The following is a 15,123-nucleotide window of genomic DNA, read 5'->3' as shown; positions in this document are numbered from 1 at the left end:
TTATTTTCCACCATAATTTGCACTTGAATTCATAAAAAATCCTACAATGTGATTTTCTGTATTTTTTTTCCTCATTTTGTCTGTCATAGTTGAAGTGTACCTATGATGAAAATTACAGGCCTCTCTCATCTTTTTAAGTGGGAGAACTTGCACAATTGGTGGCTGACTAAATGCTTTTTTGCCCCACTGTATATATATATACCTTGTCAGCTCGAATCCCCGAGCTGACAAGGTAAAAATTTGTCATTTTGCCCCTGAACAAGGCAGTTAACCTGCTGTCCCCCAGTAGGCCGTCATTGTAAATAAAAATGTGTTCTTAACTGACTTGCCTGGTTAAATAAAATAACAAATTCTTATTTACAACAGCGGCCTACACTGGCCAAATCCGGACGATGTGCCCCGCCCTTGGTAAACTGGTAAACTGGTTGGTAAACTGGTTACCAACGCAATTATGTTTTGTCATACCCGTGGTATACGGTCTGATATACCATGGCTATCAGCCAATCAGCATTTAGGGCTCGAACCACCCAGTTTATAATTAAGCAATAAGGTCCGAGGAGGTGTCGTTTATGGCCATTATACCACAGTATATTGGCCATATATCGCAAACCCCTGAGGTGCCTAATTGCTATTATAAACGTAATTAGAGACGTAAAAATAAATGGTTTGTCATACCCCTGGTCTGATATACCACGGCTGTCAGCCAATCAGCATTCAGGGCTCGAACCACCCAGTTTATAATTGTGTGTATAGTACAGTGTGTCTGCTAACGGACCAATCTGTGTGCACAGAGTTTCTAAACCCAGATGCGCAACTTCACGAAACTTCCGGGATCCCGTGCGAAACGAACCAGGCCAGGTTTTGACAAGTCAATGGGAGAACAATTATTCCTTAGTTGTTCATTTTCTTGAAATCTAGATGCACGACCTAGATTCGAACCAATATCTTATGTTGTGGAACACGTTATTACTCCAACCTCGTGAAAGTGACAAACTGACAAGGTTTTCAATTTAATATCGAAGGAGTGCCTTTCTGCACATGCGCAGGTCGGCGCCAGACGACTGTTAGACCCGATGACGTATTTATAAGCATGAGCTTAGCAAGCCAAAGTCGCCATGACATCGCCTAGAAGTGTGATCGGGGATTTCTATTGGAGAAGCAGTTTTAGCCTACCTTCATACTGTACATTATTTGGTAAGGCTAAGGCATCAGGGTACAGAAGCGATAGGACAAAGCAGATGATTACTGGAGTGCCGGGATTGGCTCTGCTCAGGTGTGACATCAGCAAGCTTCCGACTCCCTCCTCCCTTGCGCGCTCTCTCTCTCTCTCCCTCTCTCTCTCTATTCAACGGGCTGTATTGGCATGGAAAACATATGTTTACATTGCCAAAGCAAGTCTGCCTCTCTCTCGCTCTCAGTTTTTTTCTCCTTTGCCTTTCCTCCTCAGCATCCACTTCTGATGCCGTGTGTCTGTGCTGTTGGGGCGACCGGAGCCTAACGCGCAGGGCCCTTCACCCGATTAACTGCACCTTCCCTGGGTTTCTGTCTCTTCCACTTCCCCCTGCCTGTCAGCCTGCTTGGATACCTCCCCCACCCCCCGTAGGGAGAAACGACAGTCTGCTTCACTGGGGAGCCGTTCGGGAATTAGCAATGCCCAATCCCGGCATCCTTTAGCCACTTGGAATATCTCGGATTTCTACATCCGTCCGTCTGTCTCGCTATCCATCTGTCGCCGGTCTCCCTCCATCCGTGGCGGGGGACAGAGGAATGAACATCTGCAGCTATGATACAAGGTAATTATTTGTACCCTCACCCCATCCCCTCCTCCTATCCTCCTTTTTATCCTCTACATCCTCCCTCTCTTCTCCTACCCTCTTATGTCCTTCTGAAAGGCAGTATGTTGGGTGCTAGTGCTTGGTAATACGGTTTTGTGGGTATCAAGGCGGTATGTTGGGTGCTAGTGCTTTGTAATAAGCTATCTGGCACATCTGTGTGTTTTGTTGCTTAGGCTAGCATGTGGGGTGGTAATCATGTGTGTGTGTGTGTGGGGGGGTGGGGGGGGGGGGTATTTGTAAGGGGAGGATAGATGTTCACTTCACAGCTGTCCGTCTTGGCAGGGTATCTTTTGTGTGTGTGTTGTGTGTCTGGTGATGGTTGTGTGTGTACTCAATAGTCGTGTCTCAAGGTTATGCCCATTGTTGTGTCTCAATACTAAATGTTCTGGAATTCTGTGAGCTCTAATGTATTCTGTTCTAGTCTAATGTGTTGGCTGAAATAATGCATTCTGTGAGCTCTAGTGTATTCTGTTCTATTCTACTGTGTTGGCTGAAATAATGCATTCTGTGAGCTCTAGTGTATTCTGTTCTATTCTACTGTGTTGGCTGAAATAATGCATTCTGTGAGCTCTAGTGTATTCTGTTCTATTCTACTGTGTTGGCTGAAATAATGCATTCTGTGAGCTCTAGTGTTTTCTGTTCTATTCTAATGTGTTGGCTGAAATAATGCATTCTGTGAGCTCTAGTGTATTTCAGAATGTGTGTATCAGTTACCCATTCACCGATGATCCTACCCATCATATCAAGAGGACATTATCAAACCATTTTTATTTATTCATTTATTCTCCCGAAATTCATGGTATTGAATTGGTAGTTACAGTCGTGTCTCATCGCTGCAACTCCAGTACGAACTCGGGAGAGCCGCACTGCTTCTTGACACAATGCCCTCTTAACCCAGCCACACCAATGGCTGGCTTTCGGGTTAAAAAACAACGTACAACTGGCGACCGTGTCAGCATGCACTGCGCCCGGCCCACCACAGGAGTCACCAGAGCGTGATGGGACAAGGACATCCCTGCTGGCCAAACCCTCCCCTTACCCGGACGACGCTGGGTCAATTGTGCACTGCCCCATGGGTTTCTCGGTCGCGGCCGGCTGCGACAGAGCCTGGACTCGAACCAGGATCTCTAGTGGCACAGCTAGCACAGCTAGCAAGTGCCTTAGACCACTGCACCACTTGGGAAGCCCCTAAACCATTTTAATTAGTGTTTTCATTGTGACATTGGTTGGTCTATTCTCCATTTGTTAAATTTCTATAACCCAAACCATCATGGTAATGATAATAAATCATAGATATTGAACAATAGAGTTGCAGTCATTCACCATCAACTAATACATCACTTTCAGATCAGATATAATGTCAACATGGTAGGCATTGCTAACAAAACACATACATGGTCTAACATGGCTTACGTGCAGGTTGCTTAGGCCTGCTGAATGAATGGCCAAGGAGTGTAAAAGGCTTCATTGACAAAGATTATTTGTGAAGCATACCATCGATAACATGACATGTCAGTGACGACTGAACCATTTGTAGACTTGCATGTCAAGCTGGCAGCTCCTAGGCTCTAATACAATTTAGATTTCAGGCTTTCTCGCCATTCATCAATGAGAGCTATGGTAGCGTAAGCGTCAGTGCCCATGTGCAAGGTGCAGGTCTTAGGCACAATGGACAGAAATAGAGATGGCTGTGAGATACTACCCCTAGTAGACAGAGGGAGGGCTCATGGCTGTGAGATACTACCCCTAGTAGACAGAGGGAGGGCTCATATGGCTGTGAGATACTACCCCTAGTAGACAGAGGGAAGGCTCATATGGCTGTGAGATACTACCCCTAGTAGACAGAGAGAGGGCTCATGGCTGTGAGATACTACCCCTAGTAGACAGAGGGAGGGCTCATGGCTGTGAGATACTACCCCTAGTAGACAGAGGGAGGGCTCATATGGCTGTGAGATACTACCCCTAGTAGACAGAGGGAGGGCTCATGGCTGTGAGATACTACCCCTAGTAGACAGAGGGAGGGCTCATATGGCTGTGAGATACTACCCCTAGTAGACAGAGGGAGGGCTCATGGCTGTGAGATACTACCCCTAGTAGACAGAGGGAGGGCTCATGGCTGTGAGATACTACCCCTAGTAGACTGGGGTAAGTCGTCCATTAAAGAGTGGATTGGAGAGGGAAAGTGAAAAACTGGGTGCATCTCAATAGTCTAAAGTAGGTTCATCCCCAATAAGCTCCCTCTGCATTTGTCACTGTCCAGCTGTTTCACATCAGTGCAAATGAAGGAAAAGAGACAAAGAGAGGAAGCCATGGGAGGCTATTGAGATAAAATTCACCCCAAGAGGTTCCCCGGTAAACATCTGGGGCTGCAGCGCACCATTATTACTACATAGCTAGTTAGTTGGCTAGCTAGCACAAAACATGACAAGTTCCTATTTCTTGATCCAACCAAAGAAACGTAACAAACAAGTTACATACACACATTGCCTTGTTGCTACCAGAGCCACAAAACAAAATCATCAGACAACGTTTATTTCCTGTTTATTATCCATTTGCTCTGGTTGTGTTGCTACATTTGGCTAGCACATCAAATAACCACAGAGCTAGCATGATGTGAAGGTGGAGAAATATCAGCTTACCTTGTTCACCAGCTAGATAGATACATTTTTATCACAACAACCAACCATATAACTAAACGAACTGCCATACGAATCCAGTGTTTGACGGTCACATTGTTTACATGAAAAGTTAGCTTGCAGCAGTAATTACCCTGCTATTAACCTTTCTCCTCCCTCACCAATCTGTCTCTCCTAGCTCTTCTACTGTTTCCTCCAAAAGGCAATTATATTTTACCCAGGTGTATTGCCCACTTAGTTTCAATGAAGAAACATACTGTCGTTTTAAATGAACCTCCAGCTTGTGCTAGGAATGCATTATGAACCTCACAGTACAAGATCTAGCTAGTGGTTTGTTTATATCTAGTAAAGCTATAATACAAATGCTAGCGTTGACATGTTGAAATGCATATTAATTACAGCAGAATGATACATTGACATTTTTGTCATTTAGCAGACGCTCTAATTCAGAGTGCTTTTTTACCTTTCATACTGGTCGGGAATCGAACCCACAACCCTGGCGTTGCACGTACCGCGCTCTACCAACTGAGCCACACGGGGCCACTTCAAAACTTTCAAGCAACATGTATTTTAGAAATGAAATCAAAATAACTGTTCCGGTTTTCTTTCGGTGAAGGAGAGTCGGACCAAAATGCAGCATGGTTATTTAGATAGATCTTTAATGAAGATGAAACACGATCAATACAAAAACAATAAACATAACGTGAAAACCGAAACAGCCTAAACTGGTGCAAACTAACACAGAGACAGGAACAATCACCCACGAAACACTCAAAGAATATGGCTGCCTAAATATGGTTCACAATCAGAGACAATGATAAACACCTGCCTCTGATTGAGAACCACTCCAGACAGCCATAGACTATGCTAGAAAACCCCACTAAGCCACATTCCCAATACCTAACAAAACCCCAAGACAAAACACACCACATAATAAACCCATGTCACACCCTGGCCTGACCAAAATAATAAAGAAAACACAAAATACTAAGACCAGGGCGTGACAATAACCATAAACTCCTTTCTGCACAGCCTCATGATAGTGATATTTGCTAATGCTATCTGTCTCCTGGGCGTGTCATCCTTAATAAGGCCTACCTTCATTACAAGGGGTAGGGCTAACGAACCAAACTCCACTCCATGGTGAAGGAAGGTTATGATGAAAGTGGAGTTTAGTCTGCTACGGTAGGGCTTGTACTAATACATTTCATGATGGCATGTAAAGTACTGTAGTGTATCTGTAGAAGGAAATCTGGTATCCTTCAACATGGTTAGTGTCATTAATTGTCTAATGAAAAGGTAAAAACCCTCACACTGATCCAGTATCATCTTGTTGTTTTCTTTCAAGTTATTAGCAAATGATTCCCACACACACAAGTTATCCCAGACGTATTAGTGATTTTCCTATTTCTAATAGTGTCATTTCAAATGGAGAAAACATCTCAACCGAATGTAAACAATGTGGGAGGATTTGCTAATCCTGTTTTAGTATAGAAATGACAGGCCACATGTACAAGTGCATTGAACATGCCCACGAGGCCAATACTAATCCCATCACATGTCTGCATTGGGCATGCATGCCATAAATAGTCTCACATCCACTGTAATGGGGTAGAGCATGGACACTGGAGGCAAGAGAAAAATATCCTGGAGAGTGACCACAGTGAAAGGTCTCTTTCACAGTATTACTGGGCTGGAATAACAGACTGCACACCCACACACGCCCAATGGGTCCCCAGCCCACCCTATGAGTCCCCAGCCCACCCCATAGGTCCCCAGCCCAACCTATGGGTCCCCAGCCCAACCTATGGGTCCCCAGCACACCCTATAGGTCCCCAGCCCACCCTATGGGTCCCCAGCCCAACCTATGGGTCCCCAGCCCACCCTATGGGTCCCCAGTACTAGTTTTGTCTACCTCTGCTCCAAAGACACCTCAAACAGGATTGTACCCAATATGGGTGCCCTCTGAGGGACATATGCCCTGAGCTCTGGGCTGTGGCTGTGTCTACACATTAAACTGTTTCAGGGTGTTGGTTTTTCCAGTCACTTTGATTACAACACTGTATGATGCCAACTGCCAACCCTGGAGGGGGCTTGGCCTCAGTTTTGGCACAGAACAGCTAGATTCCCCCACAGCACTGCCTCTATGGGGTGTTTCCATTGATCACTACTGGCCTTTCCATTTTGTCTTTGGTTGTACAAATGTGGTGATTGTGTTCCTGTGTCCCGCACCCTCATATACATCATCCTGACCAACCTGCCCTCTAAATACACCTCTGCTGTCTTCAACCAGGATCTCAGCGATCACTGCCTCATTGCCTGCATCCGTAATGGGTCTGTGGTCAAACGACCACCCCTCATCACTGTCAAACGCTCCCTAAAACACTTCAGCGAGCAGGCCTTTCTAATCGACCTGGAAGGACATTGACCTCATTCCGTCAGTAGAGGATGCCTGGTTATTCTTTAAAAGTGCTTTCCTCACCATCTTAAATAAGCATGCCCCATTCAAAAAATGTAGAACCAGGAACAGATGTGAGCCTTTGGTTCACTCCAGACCTGACTGCCCTTGACCAGCACAAAACATCCTGTGGTGTTCTGCATTAGCGTTGAATAGCCCCCGCGTTATGCAACTTTTCAGGGAGGTTAGTAACCAATATACACAGGCAGTTAGGAAAGCAAAGGCTAGCTTTTTCAAACAAAAATTTGCATCCTGTAACACAAACTTCATAAAGTTCTGGGACACTGTAAAGTCCATGGAGAATAAGAGCACCACCTCCCAGCTGCCCACTGCTCTGAGGCTAGGAAACACTGTCACCACCGATAAATCCACCATAATTGAGAATTTCAATAAGCATTTTTCTACGACTGGCCATGCTTTCCACCTGGCTATCCCTACCCCGGTCAACAGCTCTGCTCCCCCCACAGCAACTTGCCCAAGTCTCCCCCATTTTTCCCTTCACCCAAATCCAGACAGCTGATAATCTGAAAGAGCTGCAAAATCTGGACTCCAACCAATCAGCAGGGCTAGACAATCGGGACCCTCTCTTTCTAAAATTGTCCGCCAAAATGGTTGCAACCCCTATTACTAGCCTGTTCAACCTCTCGTATCGTCTGAGATTCCCAAAGATTGGAAAGCTGCCATGGTCATCCCCCTCTTCAAAGGGGGAGACACTCTAGATCCAAACTGTTACAGACCTATATCTATCATACCCTGCCTTTCTAAGGTCTTCGAAAGCCAAGTTAACAAACAGATCACTGACCATTTCGAATCCCACTGTACCTTCTCCGCTATGCAATCTGGTTTCCGAGCTGGTCATGGGTACACCGCAGCCACGCTCAAGGTCCTAAACGATATCATAACCGCCATCGATAAAAGACAATACTGTGCAGCCGTATTCATCGACCTGGCCAAGGCTTTCGACTCTGTCAATCACCACATTCTTATTGGCAGACTCAACAGCCTTGGTTTCTCTCAAATGACTGCCTCTCCTGGTTCACCAACTACTTCTCAGACAGAGTTCAGTGTGTCAAATCAGAGGGCCTGTTGTTCGGACCTCTGGCAGTCTCTATGGGGGTGCCACAGGGTTCAATTCTTGGGCCGACTCTTTTCTCTATATACATCAATGATGTTGCTCTTGCTGCTGCTGATTTCTCTGATCCACCTCTACGCAGACAACACCATTCTGTATACTTCTGGCCCTTCTTTGGACACTGTGTTAACTAACCTCCAGACAAGCTTCAATGCCATACAACTCTCGTTCCGTGGCCTCCAACTGCTCTTAAATGCAATTAAAACTAAATGCATGCCCTTCAACCGATCGCTGCCTGTACCTGTCCGGCTGTCTAACATCACTACTCTGGACGGTTCTGACTTTGAATATGTGGACAATTACAAATAACAAGGTGTCTGGTTAGACTGTAAACTCTCCTTCCAGACTCACATTATTAAGCATCTCCAATCCAAAATTAAAATTGGCTTCCTATTTCGGCTTCCTAGAATCAGCTTCCTATTTCGCAACAAAGCATCCTTCACTCATGCTGCCAAACATACCCTCGTAAATCTGACCATCCTACCGATCCTCGACTTCGGCGATGTCATTTACAAAATAGCCTCCAACACTCTACTCAGCAAATTGGATGCAGTCTATCACAGTGCCATCCGTTTTGTCACCAAAGCCCCATATACTACCCACCACTGCGACCTGTATGTATGCTCTCGTTGGCTGGCCCTCGCTTCATATTCGTCACCAAACCCACTGGCTCCAGGTCATCTATAAGTTTGCTAGGTAAAGCCCCGCCATATCTCAGTTCACTGGTCACCATAGCAGCACCTACCCGTAGTACGCGCTCCAGCAGGTATATGGTGGTCACCCCCAAAGCCAATTCCCCCTTTGGCCGCCTTTCCTTCCAGTTCTCTGCTGCCAATGACTGGATCGAATTGCAAAAATCACTGAAGCTGGAGACTCATATCTCCCTCACTAACTTTAAACATCAGCTGCCAGAGCAGCTCACAGATCACTGCACTTGTACATATCCCATCTGTAAATAGCCCATCCAACTATGCTGTTCCCACATGCTTCAAGAGGGCCACCATTGTTCCTGTTCCCAAGAAAGCTAAGGTAACTGAGCTAAATGACTACCGCCCCGTAGCACTCACATCCGTCATCATGAAGTGCTTTGAGAGACTAGTCAAGGACCATATCACCTCCACCCTACCTGACACCCTAGACCCACTCCAATTTGCTTACCGCCCAAATAGGTCCACAGACGATGCAATCTCAACCACACTGCACACTGCCCTAACCCATCTGGACAAGAGGAATACCTATGTGAGAATGCTGTTCATCGACTACAGCTCGGCATTCAACACCATAGTACCCTCCAAGCTCGTCATCAAGCTCGAGACCCTGGGTCTCGACCCCGCCCTGTGCAACTGGGTACTGGACTTCCTGACGGGCCGCCCCCAGGTGGTGAGGGTAGGCAACAACATCTCCTCCCCGCTGATCCTCAACACTGGGGCCCCACAAGGTTGCGTTCTGAGCCCTCTCCTGTACTCCCTGTTCACCCACGACTGCGTGGCCACGCACGCCTCCAACTCAATCATCAAGTTTGCGGACGACACAACAGTGGTAGGCTTGATTACCAACAACGATGAGACGGCCTACAGGGAGGAGGTGAGGGCCCTCGGAGTGTGGTGTCAGGAAAACAACCTCACACTCAACGTCAACAAAACTAAGGAGATGATTGTGGACTTCAGGAAACAGCAGAGGGAACACCCCCCTATCCACATCGATGGAACAGTAGTGGAGAGGGTAGCAAGTTTTAAGTTCCTCGGCATACACATCACAGACAAACTGAATTGGTCCACTCACACAGACAGCATCGTGAAGAAGGCGCAGCAGCGCCTCTTCAACCTCAGGAGGCTGAAGAAATTCGGCTTGTCACCAAAAGCACTCACAAACTTCTACAGATGCACAATCGAGAGCATCCTGGCGGGCTGTATCACCGCCTGGTATGGCAACTGCACCGCCCTCAACCGTAAGGCTCTCCAGAGGGTAGTGAGGTCTGCACAACGCATCACCGGGGGCAAACTACCTGCCCTCCAGGACACCTACACCACCCGATGTCACAGGAAGGCCATAAAGATCATCAAGGACATCAACCACCCGAGCCACTGCCTGTTCACCCCGCTATCATCCAGAAGGCGAGGTCAGTACAGGTGCATCAAAGCTGGGACCGAGAGACTGAAAAACAGCTTCTATCTCAAGGCCATCAGACTGTTAAACAGCCACCACTAACACTGAGTGGCTGCTGCCAACACACTGACACTGACTCAACTCCAGCCACTTTAATAATGGGAATTGATGGGAAATGATGTAAATATATCACTAGCCACTTTAAACAATGCTACCTTATATAAATGTTACTTACCCTACATTATTCATCTCATACGCATACGTATATACTGTACTCTATCATCGACGGTATCCTTATGTAATACATGTATCACTAGCCACTTTATACTATACTATGCCACTTTGTTTACATACTCATCTCATTGTACATACTGTACCCGATACCATCTACTGTATCTTGCCTATGCTGCTCTGTACCATCACTCATTCATATATCCTTATGTACATATTCTTTATCCCCTTACACTGTGTACAAGACAGTAGTTTTGGAATTGTTAGTTAGATTACTTGTTATTACTGCATTGTCGGAACTAGAAGCACAAGCATTTCGCTACACTCGCATTAACATCTGCTAACCATGTGTATGTGACAAATAAAATTTGATTTGATTTGATTTGATTTGATTTGATATTATTGTTATTTTTTTGCTCCTTTGCACCCCAGTATCTCTACTTGCACATTAATTTTCTGCACATCTATCACTCCAGTGTTTAATTGCTAAATTGTAATTACTTCGCCACTACGGCCTATTTATTGCCTTACCTCTCTTATCCTACCTCATTTGAACACACTGTATATAGACTTTTCTATTGTGTTATTAACTGTACTTTTGTTTATTCCATATGCCAATCTGTGTTGTTGTTTGTGTCTCACTGCTTTGCTTTATCTTGGCCAGGTCAAGGCCTACCTGGTTAAATAAATGTGAAATAAAAAATAAAATCCTGTATTGACTGCAATTAATCTTCCTCCTTAGTAATTAATTTTATGCAACTTTGTAATGATTACGTCTGACATGGTTTGTTGTACAACACTCCCTTCCGAATGTATTTGGACAGTGATGCTAAAATTGTAAATAACGGCTCTATACTCCACCATTTTGGATTTGAAATCAAATGTTTCATATGAGGCGACAATCCAGAATGTAACCTTTCATTTGAGGGTATTTTCATACATATCTGTTTTACCGTTTACAAATGAAAACACTTTATGTATCTAGTCCCCACATTTAAATAAGTCATAAGTATTTGGACAAATTCACTTATAGAATGAGCTCCAAAAGTATTGTATCAGTGACACATTTTATTGTTGTTTTGGTTCTGTACTCCAGCACTTTGGATTGGGAATGAAACTATGACTATGATGTTAAAGTGCAGACTGTCAGCTTTAATTTGAGGGTATTTTCATCAACTGCTTAGAAATGACAGAATTATTCTACATAGTCCCCCTCAATTTTAGGGGACCAAAAGTATTGGAACAAATTCACTTACAGTGAATTTGGTCCCATATTTATAGCACACAATGACTATATCAAGCTTGTGTCTGATTGCTAATGGTAAATAATGTATTATGTCCTTATGGAGTCACTGTTATTGTAATTAAGAATAGAATATAGAATCCCCTGTTATTGTAATTAAGAATAGAATATAGAATCCCCTGTTATTGTAATTAAGAATAGAATATAGAATCCCCTGTTATTGTTATTAAGAATAGAATATAGAATCCCCTGTTATTGTAATTAAGAATAGAATATAGAATCCCCTGTTATTGTCATTAAGAATAGAATATAGAATCCCCTGTTATTGTCATTAAGAATAGAATATAGAATCCCCTGTTATTGTCATTAAGAATAGAATATAGAATCCCCTGTTATTGTAATTAAGAATAGAATATAGAATCCCCTGTTATTGTAATTAAGAATAGAATATAGAATCCCCCTGTTATTTTAATGATGAGAGGTTAGAATGTCTGGGGGTATGATATTTGTGTGTCTCAATCATTATTATTCACGTTTCATTCAGGATTATCCGTAATCATGGTAGCATCCACATTAATGTAGAAGTGTTTAAAAACATATTCTATTGTTATTAACAATAAAAGTGACTCCAAAATGACATAATACATTTATGCAACTCAATATTAGGAAGGTGTTCTTAATGTTTGGTAATACTCAGTGTAAAAGTGAATTTGTCCCAGTTCTTTTGGTCCCCTAAAATGCATAATTCTGCCTCAAATTTACCCCCCACCCCCTCCACTGTAAAACATTAGTTAAATCAACTCAAATTGAACTAATGTTTTACAGCACTTAATTAGCCTACTCTCTCCAACTCACTTTCTCTCCTGCCACCCTTCATTCCTTCTCTTTTAGGACTGAAGAAACGCACCCGGAAGGCCTTTGGGTTACGAAAGAAAGAGAAGGACACAGACTCCACGTGAGTGATCTCCTGTAGACAGTTTAACGTGAGTGATCTCCAGTAGACAGTTTAACGTGAGTGATCTCCTGTAGACAGTTTAACGTGAGTGATCTCCAGTAGACAGTTTAACGTGAGTGATCTCCTGTAGACAGTTTAACGTGAGTGATCTCCAGTAGACAGTTTAACGTGAGTGATCTCCTGTAGACAGTTTAACGTGAGTGATCTCCAGTAGACAGTTTAACGTGAGTGATCTCCAGTAGACAGTTTAACGTGAGTGATCTCCAGTAGACAGTTTAACGTGAGTGATCTCCAGTAGACAGTTTAATGTAAGTGATCTCCAGTAGACAGTTTAACGTGAGTGATCTCCAGTAGACAGTTTAATGTAAGTGATCTCCAGCAGACAGTTTAACGCGAGTGATCTCCAGCAGACAGTTTAACGTGAGTGATCTCCAGCAGACAGTTTAACGTGAGTGATCTCCAGCAGACAGTTTACCGTGAGTGATCTCCAGCAGACATTTTAACGTGAGTGATCTCCAGTAGACAGTTTAACGTGAGTGATCTCCAGCAGACAGTTTAACGTGAGTGATCTCCAGCAGACAGTTTAACGTGAGTGATCTCCAGCAGACAGTTTAACGTGAGTGATCTCCAGCAGACAGTTTAACGTGAGTGATCTCCAGCAGACAGTTTAACGTGAGTGATCTCCAGCAGACAGTTTAACGTGAGTGATCTCCAGCAGACAGTTTAACGTGAGTGATCTCCAGCAGACAGTTTACCGTGAGTGATCTCCAGCAGACATTTTAACGTGAGTGATCTCCAGCAGACAGTTTAACGTGAGTGATCTCCAGCAGACAGTTTAACGTGAGTGATCTCCAGCAGACAGTTTAACGTGAGTGATCTCCAGCAGACAGTTTAACGTGAGTGATCCCCAGCAGACAGTTTAACATTGCAGATTTCAGCAGCTACAGCAGGATTTACTTTGTTGACACTTTGGTTGTAAGTCCGTAGACCTGCAGTTGGTATGTTGCTCTATGTAATACATCAATAGAGAGGACATCTAAATTAAGTTAATTTATTTTTATTCGATAACTATTTGAGCTGTCATTCAAAACATATTTTTGAGCTTATCGCCCATATTTTCTACGTAGTCTGATGATTGTGATCTTTCCTCTCTCGTCTCTCTCTCCCCCTCTCTTCTCTCTCTCCCCTCTCATATTATCTCCCCTCTTCTCTCTCTCCCCCTCTCTTCTCTCTTTCCTTTCTCGTCTCTCTATACAGGGGCTCCCCTGACAAAGATGGAGTAAGTAGGAGAAAGGTAGACGATGGGGTAAATAATCCATGTGATGTCATTGATGCTCTTATCCCCTTCTTTGTTTGTTTACTTCACTGTAGTTGAATGTTTCCCATTCGTCAATAGTGCTGTTTTTGTTGTTGATTCAAGCTGTGGATATGCTGTTGAAGTCGGAAGTTTACACACACCTCAACCAAGTACATTTAAACTCAGTTTTTCCACAATTCCTGACATTTAATACTAGTAAAAAGTCCCTGTCTTAGGTCAGTTAAGATCACCACTTTATTTTAAGAATGTGAAATGTCAAAATAATAGTAGAGAGAAGGATTTTTTTTCAGCTTTTATTTCTTTCATCACATTCCCAGTGGGTCGGAAGTTTACATGCACTCAATTAGTTTTTGGTAGCATTGCCTTTAAATTGTCTAACTTGGTTCAAATGTTTTGGGTAGCCTTCCACAAACTTCCCACAATAAGTTAGGTGAATTTTGTCCCATTCCTCCTGACAGAGCTGGTGTAACTGAGTCAGGTTTGTAGGCCTCCTTGCTCGCACAAGCTTTTTCGGTTCTGCCCACACATTTTCTATGGGATTGATGTCAGGGCTTTATGATGGCCACTCCAATACCTTGACTTTGTGGTACTTAAGCCATTTTGCCACAACTTTGGAAGTATGCTTGGGGTCGTTGTCCATTTGGAAGACCCATTTACGACCAAGCTTTAACTTCCTGACTAATGTCTTGAGATGTTGCTTCAATATATCCACATAATTTTCCTGCCTCATGTTGCCATCTATTTTGTGAAGTGCACCAGTCCCTCCTGCAGAAAAGCACCCCCACAACATGATGCTGCCACCCCTGTTCTTCACGGTTGGGATGGTGTTCTTCGGCTTGCAAGCCTCCCCCTTTTTCCTCCAAACATAATGATGGTCATTATGGCCAAACAGTTCTGTTTTTGATTCATCAGACCAGAGGACATTTCTCCAAAAAGTACGATCTTTGTCCCCATGTGCAGTTGCAAACCATAGTCTGGCTTTTTATGGTGGTTTCGGAGCAGTGGCTTCTTCCTTGTTGAGCGGCCTTTCAGGTTATGTCGATATAGGACTCATTTGACTGTGGATATAGATACTGTGGATATAGATACTAGATACTCAAATTATGTCAATTAGCCTATCAGAAGCTTCTAAAGCCATTACATAATTTTCTGAAATTTTCCAAGCTATTTAAAGGCGCAGGCAACTTAGTGTATGTAAACTTCTGACCC

General features: G+C 43.9%; 1 protein-coding gene across 5 annotated transcripts in view; it reads left to right on the top strand.

Annotated features, from left to right (window-relative positions):
• Positions 1-758: 758 nt before the first annotated feature.
• Positions 759-15,123, top strand: part of LOC110509030 (SH3-containing GRB2-like protein 3-interacting protein 1) — a 67,768-nt gene continuing 53,403 nt past the window's right edge. For 2 of the 5 annotated variants that reach the window (XM_036966875.1, XM_036966873.1), the window contains exons 1-3: positions 1,294-1,793; positions 12,533-12,596; positions 13,854-13,875. In XM_036966875.1, the coding sequence (XP_036822770.1) occupies positions 1,784-1,793; positions 12,533-12,596; positions 13,854-13,875 (96 nt within the window). In that variant the 5' untranslated portion in view covers positions 1,294-1,783. The other 3 variants (XM_036966871.1, XM_036966872.1, XM_036966874.1) reach the window with 3 other exon arrangements.

Source organism: Oncorhynchus mykiss, chromosome 28, assembly GCF_013265735.2.
Source record: "Oncorhynchus mykiss isolate Arlee chromosome 28, USDA_OmykA_1.1, whole genome shotgun sequence".
Taxonomy (NCBI): domain Eukaryota; kingdom Metazoa; phylum Chordata; class Actinopteri; order Salmoniformes; family Salmonidae; genus Oncorhynchus; species Oncorhynchus mykiss.
The sequence above is the reverse complement of the archived record's forward strand: the minus strand, read 5'-3'. Positions and strand labels throughout refer to the sequence as shown.